At 39.0% G+C, this 24,716-nt stretch overlaps 1 protein-coding gene across 1 annotated transcript in view; it reads right to left on the bottom strand.

Annotated features, from left to right (window-relative positions):
- The window catches only part of LOC121863903 (peripheral plasma membrane protein CASK-like), a 120,535-nt gene that overhangs the window by 52,532 nt on the left and 43,287 nt on the right, over window positions 1-24,716 (bottom strand). The window contains 2 exon segments of the mRNA XM_042362816.1: window positions 11,531-11,599; window positions 20,335-20,499. Coding sequence (XP_042218750.1) covers window positions 11,531-11,599; window positions 20,335-20,499 — 234 coding nt within the window.

Raw genomic sequence — 24,716 nt, 5'->3', positions numbered from 1 at the left:
AAATAACTACATTAAAGTGAAAAGGACCTGGGTGTGTATGTTAACAATGAACTGGTGTTCTCGGGCCACTGTGAGAAGAAGGTGAATTGAGTAACTAAACTAGTAGGCCTTATAAGAAGGTCATTCGGATATCTTCAAGGGTGAGGTGCTTCCCCGTCTGGAGTACTGTTACCCCATACGAGATATGCTAGTGACCGTCAGTTGATTGAAAATGTCCAGAGAAGGACCACCAGACTGGTGCCTGCACTTCGGCACCTCAGTTATCCAGAGAGATTAGAGCACCTGCAACTGCCTAGCTTATACTACAGACGGGCAAGGGGTGATGTAACTGAGGTGTACAAACATCTCGGAGGGCAATACTCAGTCGAGTGTCCATAGCTGGAGCTGGCAGACGCCCGTCCCACAAGGGGTCACAGCTCAAGGTTCAAGAAGCCACAAGTCCAGAAAACTGTGAGGGCAAATTTTTTCAGAGTAAGAATTGTGAACTCTTGGAACAACCTGTCAGAGAGTGTTGTGACGGCACCGAGTGTGAGTTCTTTCAATACCAGACTTGACCAGGACTGGAGCAGGTTCAGATACATTCAGGAGCCAGTGCATGCCAAGTACTTGCCAAAAGTGCGTAACAGAGACAGGACCAACCGCCCAAGCGACTAACGAGCCGATCAGTGGCGAAGAGGATAAAAGTAAAAGTAGAAACTAAACCAGAAGTCACTTCCACCAATACTAGGGTGGTAAATTAAGGCAGTAGTCACCTCCAACAACACGAAGATTACACACCAACACTCGAAACCCCCAAGATGGGGAAACAGTGAACCCAACACCACACCCACTTAGGTATTAAGTGCAATAGTAAATATTTCCTTCCCCCATGTCGAGAATTTCAACATGTTCCTCCCTCGTTGCCCGGCATCATGAGGCAGGTGCAGTATTCGATTGCAACGGGCTGGGGCTGGGACGAAGCAGGACAGGACTGGGCAGGGTGGGGCAGGACGTAGCTGGGTGAGGTGAGATGGGGATGTGCTAAATTGTAACATCTAAATCTATACCAAATTCCTTATCAAAGAGGAATGTAATCTTTCCTCCCTCCCTCCCTCGTCCTCCTCATCATCCTTCTCACGTCTTAAATGTGAAGCCAATATCTCTCACGTATCACAAGGAGTCTCAGCGACACGTTTAGCCTTTGTTCTCGGGGCTTCTAACTGTTTTTCTACTCTCTCTCTCTCTCTCTCTCTCTCTCTCTCTCTCTCTCTCTCTCTCTCTCTCTCCTTCCACCCTAATCTCATCACATTATAATTCATATCACTGAGGGAAACACTAATGCTACTGGCGGAGTCAGGAGTCTCAATATTTGGTTTCTTTTTCTCTTTCTTTTATTGTCTGTCTATCTTTATGTCTTTCTTTTTCATTATCTGTCGGTCTGTTTCTCTCCTTCGTTGTATCTTTCTATCTCTCTCGTTGTCTATTTGTCTTTCTGTCTATTTCTCTATTTTATTGTCTGTCTTTATCTCTCTCTCATTGTTTGTCTCTTTCATTGTCTCTTTCTCTATCTCTTTCTCATTGTCTGCCTGTCTTTCTATCTGTCTGTCTGTCTTCTGATGCCCGTCTTTCTCTATCACTCTCTCCTTGTCTGTCTGTCTTTCCATCTGTCTCTCTTTCGATACCAGTCTGTCTGTCTGTCTCTCCCGACATCTTCAGTAACTTCAGCGACTCCTAAACAAACTCTCTCTCTCTCTCTCTCTCTCTCTCTCTCTCTCTCTCTCTCTCTCCTTCTATAGTAATATCAGCAGCAACACCCACGATGAAAATCCCTACTTATCTTTATTATCATCTTTTAATATGTAAATCTATATAGAGACAAGAAGAATGAGTTTACAGGCAGAAGGCGGCAAGTCAATATTTCCCCAGGTCTTCAGTGCCTGTCGAGGGAATATCATAATCATTTCTCTCTTTGTCCAACGTCTTCATGTAATTCCGTCAAGTTCAAGTTTTAGGATGTTTTATCATTTGTATTTACAGAGGAGGAGAAGGAAGAGGAGAAATAAAGAGAGGGAAAGGAAGAAGAAAAAATGAGAAAGTAGGAAGGAGAACGGAGAAAGAAAGAAGAAAAAAAACGAGAATGGAAGGAAAAAGGAGAAAACAGAGAAAGAATTAAGGAAAAAGAAGAAAGCGAATGGAGAAAGAAGGAAAGAAAGGGGAGAAGGAAGGGAATGGAAGGATGAGTAGTAGAGTGAGGATGAACGATCATCTCACTGTGTTAAGCCCAAATTAAGTTCCTTTTATAGTTTCAGTTGCGTCAGTCAGATCCATGAATGCCATAATCCAATGCTAATTGACCTGAATTACTCGTTGACTGACTGAACCATTGACCAACTCACTAACTCAAATTGATTGACTGGTTGTCTTCTTCTCCCAGTGACTCATTGGATGACTGACTCACTGACTGACAAACCCACTCACTGAATGACTGTCCCACTGACTAACTGATCCACTGACTCGCTGACCCACTGACTGACTCATTGATTGATCGACTGACTGAATGATTGACCCACAGACTAACTAATGACCCGCTGACTGACTAACTAACCCACTGACTGAATGACCCACTGATTGACTGACTGACTAACTAACCCACTGACTGACTGACTGACTGACTTAATGACTAACAGAACCCCATGAACAGGACTCGCTGGCGAGGCATAAGATCAGTTCCTGGTCACTTGTCTTATTATTCTCGGGAAATTGTGGATTTAAATGTCAATGACTGAACAATGATATGATTTATGAGACTGGGAGGAGGTGTTGTGAGGGAGGGGGTGTTGTGAGGAAGGTGTGGGAGTGTTGTGAGGGTGGGAGTGTTGTGAGGGAGGGGGTGTTGTGAGGAAGGTGTGGGGTGTTATGAGTGTGTTCTGAGGGAGGTATGAGTGTGTTGTGAGGGAGGTGCGAGTGTGTTGTGAGGGAGGTGCGAGTGTGTTATGAGGGAGGAGTGAGGGTGTTGTGAGGGAGGTATGAGTGTGTTGTGAGGGAGGTGTGGGGTGTTGTGAGGGAGGGTTGATACGAGAGGATGTGTTAGGTTGCTCTACGAGTTCTAATCGTACTCATGCACAGCTTAATCCTGTAAAACACTTTCTGTGTTTTTTATGACATACACAGACAGCTTACACATGTGTAAATAATGTTTTACGTGTAAATTCTTCACACATTACACATGTGTGCGTATTATGAGTCTACACTGTAAACGCGTTATGGTCTCCACAAATATGAGTATTTCATGATTTCTGTACATGTGCGTATTTGGTGAAAAACTGTACACACACGTATGTGTATTTGTCTAAAATAAAGCCATGTAAGAACTTCATGTGTATATTTCACAGCATGCATCCCAAATTGGATAATCTAAGACTTCGGCGCATGCCATTCTGGAAATTCAAGGATCTGAACTTACTCAAACCTGGATAATCAAGAACCCAGTATTCCATCCCAGGAAAACAAGAAATCCTTATAAATCCAAATATGGGTAAGTCAGAATCCAAACAATGTAATCCTACATACAGTATTACAAAAATAACTTATCCAAACCTGGACAAGGTAATTAATAACTTGCTATCTATACAGTTAATAATACTTTATGAGAGTAATAAAAAAAGTAGACAAATATAATAATTGCATTAAGCGGTAATGTTAGTGACCAATTAAAAAAAATAGAATGGGTTCATCAAATTATCATTTATTCAGTGTCATGTACAGTATGTACGATGAATATTTATATCTAATATTTGCATTTGACGCGTAATATATATTAACGCATTTATAGGCACTGCCGTGTTGATTATTATTACCGGTCTTTTTTAGGGGAGGGAGAGAGGGGGGAGTGAAATCAATTAATCGCTTACGGGATAATTTCGGAAAAAATGATGGCCGCGAATCCGTTTTAACAGTGAAACGTAACGCTGCAGGTTGATTTATTTCCACTGTGGCAATATGACTTTCCATTCACGTTCCCTGCAACTCGACTATCCACTTTGTGAAAGCCAAAACAGAGAGTAGAGTTTGATTGCAGTGAAAGTTAAATACCACAAATAAACTCGCCGTCCCAGCGCATCGGTAATTATTTTTACCGAGCCATTTTATGAAAGCTCGCCAAAACGATCGGTTGGATATTGATGAAGAACAAAGCTGTTTAAAATTAAAAAGTCCATAGGGGATGATCGATGAGTTGAACTGTATAGAATTTTCGACCAAAATGCTTTCATAGTGTTTCATAGATTAAAGCTTGTCCAACTTGATTAATGTGAAAAATATTGAAACCTGGAATATGACTATTATCGTTTGACAATCGATTCACTACTAATCTAAAAAGCACTGAACATAGACACGCTCGAGCACTCTCGATTTCAAGTCAATTGAAATTTAATAACGTTAATATCGACGTAAATGTACATTCTGAGAGTGTGACAAGTACACTGGCAGCTGTAGGGGTGTTGACGGCAACTGAGAGAAGCACAGGGCCACACAGTGACCGCAGTACCATGTATGGATCAAGATTAGATTTTCAAAGATTTGTATATTGGATGAAATTCCCTTCACATACGATGAAAAATAAGGCTATGGTAAAATTAGAACAATTTGGGTGGACAGTTTTTACTTTAATACGTGTACCTTAAGCGAGAGTTACAGGTAGATACAATCTTACACCATTATGGAGAAATGTAAAGTACCATAAGAACTCGAGGGAGATTTCAGAGGCTGATCCAGGAATATCAAACGGGGTGGGGTGGGGTGGGGGGGGGTCCAAGAAGTTGTGGGCGTGGGAACATGGCGAACACAGTGAGCCTATCCAGCTGGGGGGGAGGGGGAGGGCGGCGCTGTAAGCAGACAATTTTTTTATATCTGACCAATGTCGTGGGCAGTTTTAGGCCATTAAGAAACCATGTGCACTTAATAATAGGAGATATTCTGAGGTCAATAGTAATTACCTTTTACTATACAAAAATGCCCGAGTACAATACTCCATTAAAGAAAAAGTGTTGGAATTTTCTGAAGAAAATCGGGGGTCCGGACCCCTAGGTCCGCCCCTGGATTTACACGGTAAGTTTCATCGGTGTGGCGATTTGTGAACGCCTCCAACTGCATGGCTCATTTCAGCTTCGAAATAAAATGTATAGCCAAATTAACGTAGGAATGACAATGAGACTTCCAATAATGTATTCTGATAAGTTCCCTTATCTCCAGTACAAGCGAAACTCGGGTCAGAGAAGGCCTAGGAACAGCCGGCCGTTTATACCAGGCTGTACCACTAGTGTATATCCACCGCTCTGGGTCATTAAGTTCACTGAGACTGTGGGAATAATAGGAAATTTCATGCTGGATGTGAGCCGTGAACACCCAACACTGCTTTTGTGGTTATTATTGCTGATGGCGTCGACAAGCAAGTCCCAGCACATATCCTGAAGGAGTATTTTGTCTTGTTACAAGAGGACCTTCATACTATAGCTTGTTAACTGTTCGGAGAGGACCTACCAGACGAAGCTTAGTTACAAGAGTACTCTACCGACCAAGCTTAGTGTTACAGGACCTTCTTGACCAAATTTAACCATACAGATAATTTCCACGACGATGGGTAATGCTAAAGAGGACCTTACTGACGCAGTTCTGCTCGACTGAGGGGTCAAAACAAGCGGGTACTGGCATTAGAAGGATGCAGCTTGCATACACACGAAGTCATCCTGGGAGGATATGTGCCTCTGAGGTCGTACAGGGGTCGTGGCATTATCACCCAGAGGCTGACAAATAGATCCAGAGGCGGGGAGCTGGACTGGGTAGGTCGTTCATGTGGCACTGTGTTAAATAGTGTCATAGTGCCAGCTAGGGTATTATAGGACCCACAAGGGTTCAGTACCAAACAAAGTCACGATACTAATTGGAGCGACGCACTTAACAGTGTCTTGAGATTAGACAGAGTGCCATAGTACAAACTGGAGTGTAATAGTACTAGTCAGTGTCAGAGTACTTACTGCAGTGTCATAGTACTAACTAGAGCGTCAGTACTAGCTAGTGTCAGAGTACTAGATAGAGTGCAATAGTACTAGCCAGTGCAGAATATTAGATGGAGTGCCAAAATACTAGCCCGAGTGCAACGGTGCCAACACGAGTGCCACAGTAATATCCAAAGTGCCAAAATAAAATATTTCCACTAGAATGGCATAGTACCAGACATGGTCCTATAGTCTCTAGAGTACAAGCCAGAGTGCCAGTGTCTAGAGTACAAGCCCAGTTGCCATAGTATCTAGAGTACCAGTCAGGGTGCCACATTGTCAAGTGTACCAGCTAGGGTGCCACAGTATCGAGAGTACTAGTCAGGATGCCACAATGTCAAGGGTACCAGTCAGGATGCCTAGTGCCATAGAGAGAGTGCCTTGAGTCCTTTATGATAACTTCCTCTCCACCTCACGCCCCACTCCACCTCACTCCCCACTCCACCTCACTCCCCACTCCTCCTCATCCCCCACTCCACCTTCCTTTCCTCCTCCTCGTCTTTGCCTCCACCAAAACTCAGCCTCAAAATATTTTCTTAAGCCTAAAAATAAAGCGAATAAATAATAATTGTTTTTGTTTCCTTGACCGATCTGACATACACCTCAGAGCCTACATAGTTTTTGTTGAGAGAGAGAGAGAGAGAGAGAGAGAGAGAGCACAATACTATAAACTAGTTTCACAGGTACAGTACTACCCATTAGCCAACAGCTGTTGTTCATGTAATTATCTGTAAAAGGAACCAACAAAGGGTTGATAACACTTTGATACCATGGGATTAAACAATAGTTTTAAATTGTTTTACTTTTACTCGTGGGATATATTTTATATATATATTGCCAGTAAAGGTATGTACGTAAGTCAATAACGTTAATGATACAACAAACAATAATACTTTATTAAATATCATTGTTAATATTTCCAAAGTATTATTTATTTTATAATGTCTAGTTCCCATATAAGAATTTTTTACGATATTCTCTAAATATCCTAAATTGAGCTTCCTTGACCTTGAAGAGATCATCAAAATAATTCACTGGATCACAAAGACGGCATCCAAAATGGCGTCGAAATTGCACTGAGACTACACAGTATATGTTGTTCTGTTATCCGAGTCATGGTGTTGGTGGGCAGGAAGGAAGGTGTTTAACGATCACCAAGTCAATACTGTACAAAATATTAATAACATTCAGTATAATAAAGTCATTAGTAATAATAATACTAATAATAAAAACACCAAAAATATTAAGAACAATGGAGGGATCCTACACAGGTCACTGGTCTCCTTCCCTTGACATGGTCACCTTTAGTGGGTGGTCATTAGGTAAATAAGGTCAATAATAATAATAATAATAATAATAATCAACATTACTACTACTACTGAACTAATAATAAAAATAATACAACATTATAATAGTAGGTGTCACACTAGGCATTACCACACAAATATAAAACAAAAAGATGTAGTAAATAAAATGCGTCACTCCACCGCGGTGAGGAAATGCATTTTTGAAGACGCCAACCATTAGGTGGAGGAGGAGTGGCACGGGAGTGGAGGGGAAATGGAGGAGATGAAGAGGAGAGATGGAGTAAATGGAAGAGTGGGATGGAGTGGAAGTGATGAAAAAGGAAAGGAGATAGATAAGGAAGAAAAATGGAGAAGGAAGAGGAATTGAGAGGGAAGGAGTGGAACAGAAGGAAGAGGAATTATAGCAAAAGAGGATAAGTAAAAGAGAGGAGGAAGTAGTGGAAGAGGAGGAAGAGAAGGAAACAATGGAAGAGGAGGAAGAGGAATTATAGTAAAAGAGGACAAGTAAACGAGAGGAGGAAGAGTATACGAGGAGAGGAGAGTGAAGGGGGGTAGAGGAGAGTGGGTGTGGGTTTGTTAAAACTGTAGCTGGGTCGTGTACTATTAACTGCTGTATACATTATTTACACCTGGCAGAGGCTATCAATGAGACGAGAGGCAATTTCAGCACAGTGAGCAAGTCATCAATGTAACGGCGTTTACCTTTCCATCGGCAGAAGAGATTATCTATCAACCTAACACACCAGACAACGCAAAACCCTGGCTAATGACATCACGAGTTTTCCCGCCCTACTTTTGGTTTCAATAATGATGTCACATGTTTTTTTCCCGCTCAGGATTTCATTTCAGTAATGACGTCACGAGTTTTTCCCGCTCTGGATTTGTTTCCCGTAATGCCATCAGGTGTTTTTTGGCTTGGAGGCTGGAGCCTTCCCTTTTTAACACCAACACGCCCTCAGGTGTTTTTACTTGTTAGACTGTTTCCCCTAAACACGACACAGTGTTTCTTTTTTATCAAAGGTGGATGTTTCAACAAATGAAGTGGTGCGTTTTTTCCTGCCAAGAGAGAGTTTGCCACGAGTTTATCCCCGCCGGATTAGTTCTGTCCTAAACAAATAAACACGTTTTTCTATTACAAAGTTTATCCCACAAAAACCTCTTTGTATTTAGTGGTTTCAAAGGATGCTGGTTGTACGCTATATTAGATTTCGTATTTTTCCATCAAGACTTGGTAAATTACAAAGCATCAGGTAAAAAAATACCTGTGTTACCAAATAGCGCCAAGGGAGGAAGGTCTTACAGAAGGCTGCCGCTTACATCATAACTCTGTAAACAACATTTAGTTTAGCCATGATGGAAGGTAAACATGGCGAGGTGTGTATGGTGCTGTGGCTCGACTCACTGTTTACTGTGAGAATATTAACATTTGGATGCTATTGATAATTTCAGAAACACAAGCGAGGAAGTGTGGTATCAGGTCACAGTATATAAGAATTTATTGTATATCTGTAAAAATTGGAAGATGTCAACATTTATAAAGGATGCAAGTGAATAAATATAGAAGAAGCTTGTAGGTGCCCGGCCAAATAGCTCCGAATTGCAGTACTGCCTGGAAAAAGGTCATATGTATAAAGTCAATGAAATAGCCACAATTTTTGGCTAGGAGAAATGTCGCAGGATTTCTTCAGATTTTTTCTTCATAACTTAATAATAAAGGTTAAATCAGGAAGGTTTGTAATTGTTTTCTTTGACTTCCTGTAACTTATTTCCTACTTTCCTTACAATGGTTCCTAGCATAATATAACCATTGGGATTCTCGTTTAGGACCCATTTCAACTAACAACTACAGTAGGTTCAGCTATATACAGTAGTTAGGTTACTCTGCTGTGGGTCGAAACTAATTCAGAGTTAATAGTTTCATGAACTGTAATAAAATATTTCATGTTTCATATATTTGCTATACATATTGGATCTGTTTCCTCTTTAATTTATATTCATGGAACAACAAACACTTTGCCTATGTGTCATAATATATATCCGTAAAATTAACTTGGACCAGGAACCATCCCACAAGTGCACTGCCTAACAAAACTTAGTCACATTTTCATGGAATTCGGCAAAATTACTCTAACTAAATTGGAGATACGAATTAATTATGATAATTCATTAATTTTGCAGAACTTATGAGCCAAACAAATGTACAATAATGTGTTTAAAAATAATCAACAGTTTTTTGGGGTGCAGCCGTCCAACTCAAGGGTCTTATCTAAGATGTCTGATATACATAATTTTTTAAATGTTTCCTGGCAGAAGTTGTGTGATAACGGAGGAACACAGAGTTTGAAAAGCGTTGTAGTGATAGTAGCGTTCTGCATTGATGTCATATACTGTACCCTTCACCAACAGTAATTAGCGAATGTTACTGTCTAACTGTACTTCCTCCAAAATCTCAATATTATTTTAGGATGATTGTCAGGAAATGGAATAATAAAGTACTTGTAGCTGACAACAATATGAGCATCACGATACACGGAATACGAGCCAATATTTTTACATGTGAAAATATAAATATGATACAATGCTACACAGCAGTTTCTGAGATAGCATTAACAGGTCTGAATCTCAATTGTCCTACATATGAAGAATCTAATGCTTATATTATTTCTTCCTATTCTGAATACAAAAGTTCTTCGTCAACTACTACTATCTGTAGGATCCGAGGATAAACTTTACTCTTAAATCCTGGTCGAATTCAAGTGGGTCTGTTTGTGGTCGGTGGTGGGATATTTCTGTCTTTGTCGTGATTATTGCTTACCGCCTCTCTCTGCTTGGCCTGTCTAAGCAGCCAACGTGAGCATGAAAAATTCTGTGGCAAGCTAGTACTACCATAGAACGAGGCTATCAACTAGCTAGAATAACAAAGCTATTAACCAGAGAACATGGCTATTAACCAAGACTACAAGACTGCTCACTAGAAAATAATGTTAAGCACCATGTTATTAATAACAAAGACATATAATAATCTATTCCAAACAACAAGACTATTTAATCAAAGTGCTGAATCCATTACCCAAGAAGTAAATGAGGTTCTTAAACGTTAAAAAATAAGTTTAGAGTAAATAATTATGAATGTTGGTAGTACTGTACTGTAAATAGTTTCATTACCCACTACACGACTTTTTCAATGAGCGTTATACAAGCCTGAGACAGTTTTCATAAACCAACGTAACATTTCTAAGACGTTTACAGTTTTAATAATACCAGGGATTTTTTTTTGTAATTCTTAAAGAACATTATATTTGAACCCTAGAGAGAATATTGACTAAGTAATCACGTTCTCCGCCACAATATTACTAGTAAGCTTTCGAAGAGTGTTAAACCTATTACAATCATCTATTAAATCGACTACATACTAATCAACCCAACAGACGCTGACCAATGACGCCACAGCTTACTACGTGTACAAGGGCCATGGAATCACCTACTTGATCTACTGATGCCTAACTCCTTTATCTACTTGTGTGTCTTCAGTAAAAGTTGACATTACTCATTTATGAAGAGAAGGAAGTGGTAGTGATGGTCTGAGGTATTATGAGGTGCTTTGAGGTGTTGACGGGGTATTGTGAGGGGATGAGTAGGAGGGGGGGCATTATGAGGGACTGAGGGGTGTTATGTGGCTAAGGGGGTATCATGAGGGAGTGAGGGAGCATTATGAGGGGCTGTGAGTGGCTGTCATGAGTGGAATAGGAAGTGATTTATGAGAAGTTTTGTGAGTGGTGTTATGAGGGGGAATTAGGAGTATTATTATGAGTATTAGAAGGGATTATGAGGTCAGGTATGAAGGAAAATGAAGAAGAGACAAAAGCGAATGAGGTGTGACGTAATGAGGTAAAATTGGGAGCTGAGAAAACGTTATGAGGATCGGAAACAGTGAGGGAAAAGTAGAGGTAGGGCACATAACACATAATGAGGGACCAACCAACATATACTGGATGTACCTAATTGGGGGATGTGAAGTATGAGGAGGTTATGAGGAAGTGTGAGTGAGTGAGGAAGGATGGTTGAGGAAGTGGGGGTTGCACATACCAATTTGTAAGGAAGGAAGGAAGGAAGGAAGGAAGGAAGGAGGGTAAGGAGGAAGCGCTGCACGTACCAGACATTGAGTGAAGGAGCAACAGATACGGGACATACCTCGCAAGGGGGCGGGGCACTGCGGTAGGAGGGGACGATCTTGAAGGTAACGGAGCCGCGGGCCTCTCTCTGCGAAACCGGGAGAGGAAGAAGAAATATTGTTAGTTCTAGGGTTCCTCAGTACATCTGATGAGTACATACACACATACATACATTGCTACAATATACATTTATAAATATACAGTATATACAGTATATGTGCTCATACACCTACATTCACGCACATGCATACGGTCATATTGTGTAATAAAATGGTTTTCCGAGTCATCTAAAACACACACACACACACACACACACACGTAAATTCCGTTGAGTACAAGTTAATTTCTTATTGCACGTACATACAAATTTTAGCTATATACATACAGTACATGCAATTTCTTAATACACGTTCATACAAATCACACATACACAGACAGTCATACGAGCATTACTATATTAATGTATAGGGTAATACGGATAAGACTTAACTCAGTGAATAATCGGAACAACTCGGCCAAACATACGGACAATCCTGTGCAGAAATATACACATACATACAGAAAAAGTATACAGATGCAATCCCAAATTCATAGATCTCTCTTAACAAATAACTCGAGTACAGTTGCCCGCATATATAATGTTCCTTGACTAACAGGCGACTCCGTTTATGTGGCAACACTGCAGTGATACTCAAGGTGGTGGTGGTGGCACAACAGAGTCCAACAACATGGTATCAAGTCGCCTGTGAGGTGAGGAACATTACATATGCAAAACTGTACAGACACGTGATTATCTATAAACACTAAAGAAGTAAAATACTCACACACAGCATCCTAGCTCTGATGACCAGACAGACATACGATACATACACACATACCATTAATGTACAATATAGGTGAACACAATTTTCAGTATCCATCAGTGTCATTTACAACATCAGTAACTTGGTAAATGCCACTGAAATACTGACGTGTAAATTCACTTTCATAAGCTGTCAGACTCGTTCACAGGATCAACGTACAAACAATCATATCTGTCACCCAAACACGAACCAGTATATATGTATATATGTGAGCTGTGAAGGTCACGTGTGCTCTGCAGTTTCATGTATCTCACACACACACACACACACACACACACACACACACACACACACACATATATATATATACACACACCTGTAAGCCTTTTACAAACCAATTAAAACACACACATACAACCTTTAGAAAAAATACACACCTACATCAAACAGCTGTGTTATGTGTGACACAATGACCACAGCTGCCCCTGATCCATACAGGTGTCACATAACAGGTGTTCCATGTTCACCCCTCCAACAATTTGTTCCTCTCCCTCACACTCTTCCCCTGAACAATTTACTGCATTATACTGTACACTGTTGTCTCATTAAAATACAAAGTTTTAGCGGCATGCATCAATATTACGAGATAAATGGTGTTAAAATAGGGAAAAATAATATATATATATATATATATATATATATATATATATATATATATATATATATATATATATATATATATATATATATATATATATATTATACTGTTACTGTTTATAAAAAATACGGTGTAGAGGGGAAGTGAGGACACTATTATTACCAGCTGAAAAAAGGGAAGGAAAAAAGTGAAGCAGATATGAAATATACAAGAAAGTGTGGGAGTAAAAATCATGGTTAAATTAGATCATACTTACCATACTGAATGTTAGGACACAAGGCCAGTCCTAGCCTTCTCAATAGATCCCTACCTTAAGATTTTTCCACCTTAAACGAGTTTCAGAGAATGCATCTAGTAAAATAATCTCTCAAAATGCATAAAATTTGACTCCTTTCCCTCCGTGTACTGTACTCTAAATCTTAGCGAATGACTTGCCTACATGCATTCTCGTATCGTAATTATGAAGGGAAAAAAATCAAAGGTAAAATTCTTTGTGAAAATTTGAACCCTTGATTGGTTTTCCCATCTTACAAAAACAGTTTGGTGGTTCAATGTTTTATCGCTTATCTTCCTTTCAAAATATCAAAACACATGATAAAATCCATGAAAAGAAAATGACACATTAAAAAAATTACGGGAACACAAACATACCACCAACTCCTATGTAGATTTGCAGCACTGTACCTCCAGTTGGTGATTTTACTGTCATTCTACTTTCATCATCATCATCATCATCATCATCATCAGCATCACAAATATCATCATTACCATTAACATCCTCATCTTCATCATTACCTAGTATCATCATCATCATCACCCAACATCAACATACTCCCACATTTAAGAAACCATGTTGGTGTGGATAGGTGAACCAGGGCTTGACATCACCACCTGCCAGGTAGCCCGTGACAAGCCTAAAAAGTCTACCTCGGCCAATAATAATTTATAACCTCTGTTTATCCAATCATGCAAGTGAAGTTACAAAGAATTAATTAACAGCTTCTGTAAATCAGTTAACTTAAATGTTTTTGATTAAAATTTCATTAATTTGTTTTATTTTGATAAGTGAAATCTTGAGATGTAAAATAGCGATAAACTCAAAAAGTAATTTAGAGTTAAAATTAAACATCTTTTTTTAGATATGTATTAGTTAAGGCAAATTCAATAGTATACAATCACCCAAATGAACATGTATGCTAAAAATCAACACATGTCGAGGCCAGTTATAAAAATCCTCACACTTAGTGACACACGATCACACATTTTACCTGAGAATTACACGTGCAAGTGATGGAAGGAATCTCTTTACTAGAAGCGACTGAAATTATCTCAAGTTTATCCCCTCGTAGAGAGATTCAATAATATTAAGGGGAATTGAGTACTAAATTTCACACAAACTCATTATCCCTTGACTACTGGGGTTTACCTCTTTGGACTCTCAGCAGTGAGGGGTTCAACTTCCTGCTGAGGAGGTTCAATAACATACTAATCCAGTAAGTGTTTCAAAGTTCAAAGTCTTTCACTCAGTCAAAGTTCAGCATACGTTCTAGGTTATATATTTTTTCACTTAGTTAATAGGTTCAGTTTGTCATATTTTCACGTGTTTTTTATTCAGTATGAAGGTTCAGTTACCCTTCAGGCAGTTGGTAGGGAGTTTGGTCTCACTTCATTCAGTCAAGATTAAGGTTCAGACAAAATTCATTGACCACTCAGGTTCAACCATAGAGTCTTTAAACTCTCAAGATTCCACCATAATGAATCAACCACACTACTATTGCACCACAAATGTTCAACCACACTACTATTGCACAAAAAAAAGGTTCAACCATTAACACTACACTACATAGGTTCAATTATAATGCCTCTCCATCACCAAGGTTTAAACCATATTACCATACACAGGATTCAACTAATATGACATTTCAATACATCTCACTAACAACCTGTCTAACTTAATCCCCTCTAACAATAGCGGGGAGAGAGGGGTCACAACTAAGCAACCAGGCATACGACATCAATCCCAAACAACCAATTAGCAGCATACCAATTACTCCTAACGACCCCAACATCTGTAAATGCTATTGGTCATTATCCTCTACGCTTAAATTCCCAGTTTGTTGATACTACGTTAATCTCCCTATTGTAATTATACACTATTCAATGAATAAGTTGAAGTGAATTTCAGTCCATATGTATATATAATGAATGTATGTGTGTGTGTGTGTGTGTGTGTGTGTGTGTGTGTACAGTATTCACCATGACTCCTCTTAAAGCTGCAATGTGTTTAAGGTTACAATACCTCCTTTCTAATATATGGTATTTGTTTCTTTAAATATCACTCACACACACACACACACACACACACACAGTTGGATACCTAAACGCCATTATAAATTAAAGATAACAAAGACTATATAACCACAGAAAAAGACGCAAATGAAAAATCTCTGAGTGAATAAAAAGCAAAATGGAAAATAGAGAAGGGCAAAAATACCTGCAGCAGAAACCGAAAATAGTGAAAGGAAATCCCAAAATAAGAAACAAAAATTGCAAATACACAGAGAGTAAGAATTCCCAGCAGCAGGAAATCCACAAAGCAACCAAGAACCTCCAACAACAGAAAACGCTCATTAGGAATAAAACAGGGGTGACGAGCCTATTTGTGCCCAGGAGAGGGAGTAAGGACCCACTCCTCCAGCTTGAGTGCTTGGCCAAAGCCTTCTGTCAACCTCACCCAATTCCAGCATAAGATATGGCCAGCTAAGTGATTTTCTTTTTATTGGAAAACAGATACTAAGGTATTTGGAACATAACAAAACATTATACTGTACTAAAAGAAAAAAGAATCAAACAGGAAAGAAAATAGAGGGTAAATAAAAATACTTGGAACACAGACTCGTAATCCTTATAAAAAAGGGAACGGAAAAGAACAGAAGGGTAACTATTGTATACCCAAAAAAAATGCTGGCACCATATACGGAAAAAAATGGAGACAAAACTAAAATAAAACGATGGAAAGAAAAATACACGGACAAGAAGTGAAACTAAATTACTAAAAATATTGTATAGAAAAACAGTAACCAATTGAGATAAATAAAACTAATTAAGAAAGAAGAAAAAAATAATAAAACACAAAATTAGTAAAAAAAAAAATCAAAATCAAAATTAAAAATAAAATTAATAAAATTCGATCAACAATAACAACACATCAAAGCAGATCATTAAACTGATAAAAAAGAAGTAATAATGGATATCAATTTAAGAGAACAGCCCAAATATATTGTCCAAACACATGACTGGTGCAAAAAGTATGTGATAAAATTCCACATCAAACTATTTCATGCAGAGTTTGAGCTTGAATGATTAAAAACAACAACAAAAACAAGACGTAAGTGTCAAATGCACATAATAAATCTCTAAAACATATATATATTGTATTTATTTAAAGTATAAAATGTAGCTCTATTCCCATGAACGAAATATATCTTTAAGTATAAAAAAAATATACCTAAAAATATATTGTATATTTATCTCAAAATACGAGACACTGTCCTGTATATCATTACAGTATCTCTACAACAAGGACAGCATAAAGTATATTTGTCACTAAATATAAATTAAATTATATATCTAATATGTTGAGACTGAAAAAAAAAGAGTGAATCAAAGTGAACACAAAACACAAGAAGACTATTTTAAATAACCCACAGCTTATTCATTCTCCCCAAAAGGTGTTCACGGCAGAAAATAACACCTGATGGACAATAGCTTAACAACCCTGACCCGCTGAAGCAACAAAAACAATGATAAAACAGCAACAACAACAATCACAACGAGAACAATTAGGAATAACAACAAGAGACCATGAAATACAATGCATATAGGGTTAAGTAGGGTTAGGTTAAGTTTGGTTAGCTTAGGGTGCTGGATATCATTTACTCTTTTAAATTCGTAAGTGCAGGATATGACAGGATTTGTAGTATCCAATAAAGATTATCGACATATCCATCATTCTTACACCCAAACATACAACCATCTATCATTCTTACACCCAAACATACAACCATCTATCATTCTTACACCCAAACATACAACCATCTATCATTCTAGCACCCAAACATACAACCATCTATCATTCTAACCCCCAAACATACAATCATCTATCATTCTAACCCCCAAACATACAATCATCTATCATTCTAGCACCCAAACATACAACCATCTATCATTCTAACCCCCAAACATACAATCATCTATCATTCTAGCACCCAAACATACAATCATCTATCATTCTAACCCCCAAATATACAACCATCTATCATTCTTACGTCCAAACACTAAATTATATTAAGGATCTGCCACAACTCTTACACCTAACTACACACACACAATTCTATTAAATATTTGCACAACTCTTATACACAATCACAATTTCTCCTAAGGATCTTCCACACTCTTACACTAAAATAAACACAAAGTACTCACAGTTAATATGATAAATTTTAGCGTCTCTTTATCAACCTCAAGTAAATTTCTCCTTTCATTTAAAACTTTCATAAATGTTTGTTGTTATTTGATTCTAGTTATATTTTTATTATTTTGTTATTGTTTATGAGTCAACTGTATCCATTTATTGATTTTTTAGGAGTGCAGTTATTTTTTTTTATCCTCTTTACCTTTATTAATGAACTCTGTCTGGGAAAACTCAGAATAGAAGATCCACACATCCTTTGGGAGATGATGCAGTGAGGCTGTGTTGGTCCTAGTGGGTGTTGGGATCAAGGACATGTGTAATGGGCAATGTGGACCGTTTAAGACGACATAATGGGCAATACAACCACCAAATTCAACCCTTTCTTGCTTACTCTTCGCATGCTTGCCCTCACATCCTATCTTATTAAGCCGTCTCTGCTCTGTGTGTGAGAGAGAGAGAGAGAGAGAGAGAGAGAGAGAGAGAGAGAGAGAGAGAGAGAGAGAGAGAGAGAGAGAGAGAGAGAGAGAGAGAGAGAGTGTGTGTGTGTGTGTGTGTGTGTGTGATGGTGGTGTTTAGGTGTGTATGTGTGGTGGATAAGAAGTTGGCAAAACAAAATAAACAGCCAAATGGACCCCAAAAGTCAGACTATCTCCTTGTCCACACTAGAGCCATCTCACCCACTACTCACCCCAGCCAGTGTCTTGGTATACTAACACGTTCTCCAAGACAACAAACACCTCCCTTGTACAAACATACTTGGAGTCATATATTTTTCTGAACGCGTGGAAGTATGTTGATCTGCAACCGACATAAAGGTAAAATGGGTCTTATATCTACACTAAATAAGTATTCTGCCTGTGAGTGTTTTTTGTTTAAGAAGTAACAAAGGAAGTGTAATTTCTTTTCCCCAAAATGGAAGACCTAATGTAAAAATGGTTCGTGTAAACAAAAATCAAGAAATCCAACCAGCTATACGTACAGTACACAATAAACAGAACACAATACCTACATGGATCTATAAAATTCCTTTTGTAAACTATTTTAACCTTTGGCTTAACACAATCTCATTAGGCCATTATACAGCTAATAAAAGAGATAATTTTATGTGAGAAAACGATATATCCTACTCGTGTTACCTCACTTATTGACCATTTATTGTCAAACACGAAATATGTGCTGCTAATGACGTGCCAACCATGAGAAAATTTTGTTTTCATTGTTCCAGAGTACAGCCAATCATATAATATTAATGAAAACTGCTGAGAAACCAATCATATATCAAACAACAAAAATGCTGTGAGTATTGGTCTGAAGAGTAACCAATCACATGATAACTATAAAAACTGAGCCAATCACAAGCCAGTCAAACATATCATTCTCCAAATTATTGTTTCTATCCTGTTTCAAGAGTAGGTTATAGCCTATAATATGCCACATACTTAAACTCTTACTCTCATTGGCCAGGCAAGTAGCCAATTACATGCCATAAAGGGAAACTCTTGCCTCCACCGACTTAAAGTATAGCCAATCATATGTCATAACTGGATACTGGTCGTCTCAATGGGTTCACAGAATGACCTATCACACCCCACACATTGAGGCTTTCGCACTCATTGGCTAAAAAAATAACCAATCATACGCCTAACACAAAATCTTTCGTACTCACTGGCTCACAAAACAACCAATCACACCCCTCACACAGTAGCTTTTGCACTCATTAGCTCTCAAAATAACCAATCACACCCCACACACACTCAAGCTTTCATACTCATTCGCTTAGCAACTAGTTCTCAATTTCTCTTCTGTGTGGCTGAGTGAGAGTACCACAATGTTCAATCAATTCTGTTCTGGTACACAACTTACCTCCCATGCTCTGTTGTTCTTCACTCTGTTCTCAACATTAGCATTTACAATTACCATTTAAAGAGTCCTTACGGTTATACATCAATGATTTACAATATTCTATAGTTGTGACAAATTTTACATCCATGATTTACAATAATAAAATAAAATACATTTGCAATTTACAGATGCCAAACTCAGCTTTTCTTAAGAATCTAGTAATTTACAAAAGGTGTTCTTGAAACCTGTTAGTTGTATTTACAAGTTGATATTTAGAGATTATAGAAAAGTTGTTAATTTACATATCATTATTTACAGTGCTTGTTATCTCTTATTAGTAATAGGATATAGGTAGTTACTTTTAAGGGTTGTTAGTGATGTAATGGATTAGTGTCATGCTAATTTCTCTCTTATTTCATTTGCTCCTACATTCATCCATCTTTTTTTCTCATTCATCCATCTATTTATTCCTCCATCAGTAAATCAATTTGTCCCTAAATTCATCCATCCATTTGTTCATTCATTCATCCACTACACTTGTTCCTTAATTCATTCATCCACTTGTTCATTCATCCACCCGCTTGTTCATTTATCCATCCACTTGTTCCTTAATTCATTCATCCACTTGTTCCTTAATTCATTCATCCACTTGTTCACTCATCCACACACTTGCTCCTTCATTCATCCATGTAGTTGGTCCTTCAAACAACCACGATCCACTTGGTCTTCACTTTCATTCGTCATCCCACTCACCAACAAGAACATTCAGCCCTCTCATCCCCACTCCATCTGTTTCTTATGACAAAAGCCTCAGTCTCTCCATAAACCTTACTCAGGTCACTCTCACCATCCCTCTCACACCAGCCATACAGCTCTCTTTCTCTCTCACACACACACCCTCTCACACCACACCAGGGTAGTTAATGGTAGTAGTAGTGGTAGTAGACATCCCCCCACTCAACCCTCTCACTGTACAACCCCTCAAGCCCACTCGGTGGTTGTAAGAGCGGTGGGCATAGCGGGGTGCTAGGGGAAGGCGCCCTCACCAGCATCTTCTGCAGGATGTCGACACTCTGGTTGGCTACGGGCACACCATTGATCTCCCGGATCTCGTCGCCCACGTGTAGGGTGGCCTGCCGGTGGATCATCCCCCCATGCATAATACGCGCCACGATGCACCGCCCCTCCTCGTTCATCTTGAGCGTGATGCCCTGGGGAAGGCAGCCCTTCGTCAGTCACCTCCTCCTTTTCCTCCTTCACCTCCTATTCTGGCTAGACTTTGGGTGGGGGGACTGGGAGAGTTGGGGTCGTGTGGGAGGGGGTGGGAGATGGGGAGGGGGTCGTCTTGGGAGTGATGCCCTGGGTAGGGAGTTGAAAGGGTAGAGTATATTATAGAAGGGGGAGATTATTCTGGGAAACACCCGGAAAGAGGGGAATAATGTTCTGCAAGTGAGAATAATCTGGGGAGGAATGAATCAGCATTATTTGGGGAGAAAGAAGAAAATTCTGGGGGACGGAGAGAAGGGGAAGAATATGTGGGGAGGGAAAGATGAGGCTGAATATGTGGGGAGGAAGTGGGGATGAATATGTGGGGAGGAAGTGGATATGAATATGTAGGGAGGAAGCGGGGTTGAATATCTGGGGAGGGAGGGGGCGAGGAAGAATATCTGGGGAGGAAGGGACGAGGAAGAATATCTGGGGAGGGAGGGACGGGGAATAATACCTGGAGGGCACTGGGGAGAATACTCTGGGGAGGAATTTTAGACAGGACCCCAGAAAAATACATTTGGTGGTGGATCACATAACTGGCATTAATATACAAAACCGAGACTTCAATACTTACCTCTGATGCTGACTGATAGTAGTAGTAGTAGTAGTAGTAGCTGAGACTAATAGGGTGACTGATTGTGGTAGAGGCTGATGATGGTGGTAGTTAAGATGATAGTGATGGTAATGGTTGATGATAATGGTGGTAAATGGTAGTGCCTAGTGATGCTGACTTATACTGGTGGTAGTGCTAATAGCTTAAGAGTAACAGGGGTAGTAGAGACAGATTGTGGTAATTGTGGTAGCTGATGGTACTGTCAAGAGGTAATATTAATAAGAATGAACATCCATAATGTGGAGGTAACATACACACGTCACCAATGCAACCTATTATTTCGCCTTGCAACCTCCCCCCACGTCATGCAACATTGCAATATCAATACCATTCACAAGCAAGTTATTTTCTCATTCCCTAAACGTGCTGAGACATTACCCGCGAGGAAGCCATTCTTTATATCTTGTAATGGCTAAATGGCTCAAGCGAGACAGAGAGGCACTGAAGACATTAATATTATTCACACAAAATATGTGATAACTTTTGGAGGTGAAATGAAAGTGTAAACATTAACATAATTTAACAGCAAAATGTACAAGTTAACACAACCACAAAACATTATCAACAGCAAATGTTTACCCAGGATCATACGGGAATACAATGATGTTTTTAATATTAATTGGAATGTCCTATGGAAAAAAAAGGTGAAAATTACGTATTGTGGTTAAAATTCAAACTAGGTAACTCAAATTTAGAATGTAAATATCGTAGCCGGAGTTAAAACGCTTTAAATACCCATACAGTACTATGTTAAAACGAAAAATACTCTACCGTACGTATTTCAAATTCAAACGCAAAATACTAAATACATTCCACACTAAAAAAAATTATTTCACGCTACAAACCAAAATTCATATTTCAAAATATAGCTCAAAAAGCAAACATCAAGAGTAAACGTAACGAATAAAGACTAAACGTAACAAATAAAGACTAAACGTAACAAATAAAGACTAAACGTAACAAATAAAGACTAAACGTAACAAATAAAGACTAAACGTAACAAACAAAAACTAAACGTAACGAATAAAGACTAAACGTAACAAACAAAAACTAAACGTAACGAATAAAGACTAAACGTAACAAATAAAGACTAAACGTAACAAACAAAGACTAAACGTAACAAATTAAGACTAAACGTAACTAAACGTAACAAATTAAGACTAAACGTAACAAATAAAGACTAAACGTAACAAATAAAGACTAATTCCAACACTGCTCCATAACAAACACACACACACACACACACCCGGTAAACTTAAAACCATTGTGTACGTCTTCTTCCTGCTCCTGGCGTGTGTGTGTGTGTGTGTGTGTCTTGGGTCATGGTCGGGTGGTCTTACATGTCATGGGACCTGGTTGTGGGTTGTTGGTGTAATGAAGGAGTGGTGGTTGTGGTCGTGGTTGTGATGGAAGGGTAGAGATTGTAGCGGTGGTGATGATAGTGGTAGTTGTGGTCGTGCTTGTGCTGGCTGCAATGGAAGGTTTGTACTGGTGGTGGTGGTAGTTGTGGTTGTCCTGCTGGTGATACAGTAGTAGTTGTGGTGGTGGTGATACTGGTAGTTGTGGTTGTGGAGGTTGTTTTGGATGGGTGGTGGTGGTTGTGTTTGTGATGATGGTATAATGATGGTAATTGTGGTTAAATCATCATCCTCAGAGGGTTCATAAACATTACTCTCTCTCTCTCTCTCTCTCTCTCTCTCTCTCTCTCTCTCTCTCTCAAAAATCTGGCCCCGCTATACACGTCTAGGATGAAAGAATGAAAGAAATAATCCGCAAAAGAAAGAAAAAAAAGTATCATCTTTATCTTGTATAGAAAGGACTAATTAGGTTGTGTGACAGCCCAAAGTTGGGAGCAAAGAATTACGTGGAAATACGAATGCCAGGACAAGGTAAACTCATCAATTATCTTCCCAGGAAAAAAATGCATACATAGGTACATATTATTTTTATTATTATCCACGAAACAATTATAAAATATAGTATTTTTTCACCGCCACTAAAACAATGTTCGAGCCCAATAATAAACCCGACACGGAAATAGTCAAAACTGTTTACGGTGTTCACGTGTTGACTCGATAATGTGATGTAATTTTTTGCCGCTTCCACAGCCCAATGGTAACACGGTTTGTTTTGACTAACTTCTGTCACTAAATATTAATGAGGGGTTGGGAGTTGATGGGGATGGGAGGGGATGGGAGGGGATGGGTGGGGATGGGAGGGGATGGGTGGGGATGGGTGGGGAGCGGAGAGGGGTGAACGTAAGAACATAAGAACATAAGAATGGAGGAAACTGCAGCGGGCCTATTGGCCCATACTGGGCAGTCCCATTTACACCCAACCCCTATTGCTCATATATCCATCCAACCTATGTTTGAAGCTATCCAGCGTATTCGAGTTAATGATGATATTTGGTAACTTGTTCCAGTCGTCCACTACTTTATTTCCAAACCAATATTTACCTATTTCGCGCCTAAATCTAAATTTATCTAATTCAAAACCATTGTTACGAGTTCGCTCCTGGTTGGATAGTTTGAGTACCTTTGTAATGTCCCCTTTGTTCAGCCCTGACTTCCATTTATACACCTCGATCATGTCGCCCCTCACTCTACGTCTCTCGAGGGAGTGCAAATTAAGATGCTTTAACCTGTCTCTGTACTCAAGGTTCCTAATGCCCGGGATTAGTTTTGTCATTCTCCTCTGAAGTCTTTCCAAGGATTCTATATCCATTCTGTAATACGTTGACCAGAATTGAACTGCGTAATCCAAGTGAGGTCTCACAAGCGCAAGATATAGTTTTAAGATGACCTCGCTAGTCTTGTAACTAACACTCCTTTGTATGAACCCAAGTACTTTATTAGCTTTGCTTCGAGCAAATACACATTGTTTACTTGGCTTAAGATTCCTACTTATCATTACTCCTAAATCTCCCTCGCAGTCGGATTTCTCAATAACATCGTTGTTCATTTGATATCTGGTTTCCCTGTTTACATCTCCTATACTGAGTACTTTACATTTGTCCACATTGAATTTCATCTGCCATTTTTCAGACCATTTGAAATTTTTTTTTAGATCATCCTGTAGTTTTGCGGAGTCCTCGTCAGATTTAATTACACGTCCTATTTTAGTGTCATCAGTAAATTTACGTTGCTGTCTACGCCGATATCTATGTCGTTTATGTATACAATAAATAATAATGGTCCAAGTACTGAGCCTTGCGGAACCCCACTAGTGACGTTGCTCCAAAGGGATTTAGTGCCGTTAATGCTCACTCGCTGTTTTGTCCTGTAACCATGTTGGGAATCATGGATCAACTTGTGCTTCTCCAGGTGATTTCGAATAGAGTTTGAAATGATTGTTTCCAGTAATTTTGGTGTTAATATGTTATTCCGTAAGTACTTAATTAGTTAAACCCCTTAAATTTCAATTCTGTGAAAAAAGTATATTGTGGGCGAAAAATTACCAAGGGGGTAAGGCTTACCTTTTCGCCAGTTTTGGCCCAAAAATTAGATTTAGTTAAAAATCACATTATAAGTACTCCAGAGCATG

Source organism: Homarus americanus, unplaced genomic scaffold, assembly GCF_018991925.1.
Source record: "Homarus americanus isolate GMGI-L3 unplaced genomic scaffold, GMGI_Hamer_2.0 scaffold48354, whole genome shotgun sequence".
NCBI lineage: Eukaryota > Metazoa > Arthropoda > Malacostraca > Decapoda > Nephropidae > Homarus > Homarus americanus.
Note: the sequence above shows the minus strand (reverse complement) of the source record. Positions and strands in the feature narration are given on the sequence as shown.